The sequence below is a fragment of the Penaeus monodon genome, chromosome 27 (assembly GCF_015228065.2).
Source record: "Penaeus monodon isolate SGIC_2016 chromosome 27, NSTDA_Pmon_1, whole genome shotgun sequence".
In the NCBI taxonomy this organism is placed as follows: domain Eukaryota; kingdom Metazoa; phylum Arthropoda; class Malacostraca; order Decapoda; family Penaeidae; genus Penaeus; species Penaeus monodon.
Genome location: NC_051412.1, coordinates 16175052 through 16176759, shown reverse-complemented (window position 1 = coordinate 16176759; position 1708 = coordinate 16175052). Strand labels below are relative to the sequence as shown.

Below are 1708 nucleotides of genomic sequence, written 5' to 3'. Positions count from 1 at the left end.
CTCAGCATCACCAGCCTTGTCTGGAGTAGGTGGCGGAGGTGGGAGGTCATGCTCATGGGGCTGAACATGTCGCCCGGGTCCTGGTGACATGGATGGCCCTCTAGACAGACCAGGATGAGACACCTGCTGCTAAAGATAGAAAAGGAAGTTTATCAGATATTGCTAGTAAATGCTACAATTACAAAAGTAAAGTAATGCTACTTCAGAAGGTAAACTTCAACAATGACCAAAGTAATGTAGGTCCTTCCAGTAACTACGGATACTAATCACTTCAATATGTGGGTACTATGAAAATGAAGCAATTTTTATGGTAGAAAGAAAGAAAAAATTTGTGATCCCTACCTGTGGCCCTGGTGGAGGTGGAGGAGGAGGTAGACACTCTCTGCCTTGTGAGGGCCCACGTAAGCGTGTTGGGGTGCCACTGTGGGAACCTCCTGGTGGTGTAGGCGTATTGTTGCCACTCGGGGGTGCAGGTGGTGGCTGCAGGGGCCTGTTTGAAGGTGGTCGCTGCGATGAACTTCGACTAGGTGTACTGCCTGTAAAGACCATTTCCCTTTCCTTGAACTCTCTAAACACATTCAAGCACTTCAACTATGCTATCTACAAAAATCATCTACAAACTTAAAAGTTATTTAAAATATGAAGTTTAAAAAAACAATTTAACACACAAAAGAGCAGGATTTGGTATAAAATTTATGCTATTAGAAAAATTAATCAGATTGTTAACATAAACCAGTTCCTCTCTAGAACATAAAACCAAAAATCTGAAATTTATCCTAAACTTCTGAGCTGTTCTCAGAGACAGTCTGTCAAAAGTTGTAAGTCAACTTGAATGAAGAGAGATCCTAACCCTGTGATCCAGCTCCATCTGGTGTATAGGGAGGTGGTGGGTACCCTGAATACTGATCCTGGTAGGGAGGTGGGTATCCAGAGTGATCTGAAGCTGGGACAGTCTGAGCCATCTCCTGGGTCGGGGAATATGCGTGGGGATGGGAGTTTGTCCCGTACACAACCTCCTGCTTCGAGAGAGAAATCAGTTGCAAAATGCCTCACCTAATATGTTACTTACACACATGAAAAGTAGGATATCTACAAGGATTATAGTACCCAAAGTGTACATATGCCTATGAATATGCCTAGATACACATAGGAGGGGAGAGAGTCATGGAAATGGGTGTACATTTATGCACTTGCATTTGTGAATGTAGGAATGCGTGTGGGTATTGGTGTGTAGATTTTGGTGTGCTGATGTGGATGTGTAGATACATTAGTTGATATTGTTGTGACTGCAGATTTTCATGTAGGAAGGTATTTGTAGCTAAAAACTTCTTTTCCTGCAAGTTTTTTTTTTTTAACTGTGCACTGTCTGCATTTTTTTTTTAATACAGAAATGCTTTAATAGGAAGCTTTCTTGGTGATATCTTTAACTCTGAAATGATGAAATACATATACTGTTGTTTCCCAATATATGTGCACAAGCAGCTCAAAACATTGTCATTCTATAGGTGTGAATTACAAATCCTTGACTTAAAAAGAAGAGGGCAAAACCATTTTAAATTCTATATAATAGTCAGCTTCCACAGTCATTACAATAGCTGAAAACTTTTGTATGGCCAATTAGTAAAACTGTGCAAAAGAGTATGTGGGCAAATCATAGTGCTGTGCAACAAAGGTTCCAGGCACACATGTATGAAAGGGATTTGCAGGT

At 40.9% G+C, this 1708-nt stretch overlaps 2 protein-coding genes across 2 annotated transcripts in view; both read right to left on the bottom strand.

Annotated features, from left to right (window-relative positions):
- LOC119590625 (wiskott-Aldrich syndrome protein family member 2-like) overlaps positions 1 to 1708 on the bottom strand; it is a gene marked incomplete in the record, with an annotated part of 42196 nt that overhangs the window by 11598 nt on the left and 28890 nt on the right. The window contains 3 exon segments of the mRNA XM_037939304.1: positions 1 to 129; positions 343 to 536; positions 851 to 1019. Of these exon segments, the coding sequence (XP_037795232.1) occupies positions 1 to 129; positions 343 to 536; positions 851 to 1019 (492 nt within the window).
- Positions 1026 to 1708, bottom strand: part of LOC119590626 (proline-rich receptor-like protein kinase PERK2) — a gene marked incomplete in the record, with an annotated part of 1802 nt that continues 1119 nt past the window's right edge. Inside the window, 1 exon segment of the mRNA XM_037939305.1 lies at positions 1026 to 1708. Coding sequence (XP_037795233.1) covers positions 1618 to 1708 — 91 coding nt within the window.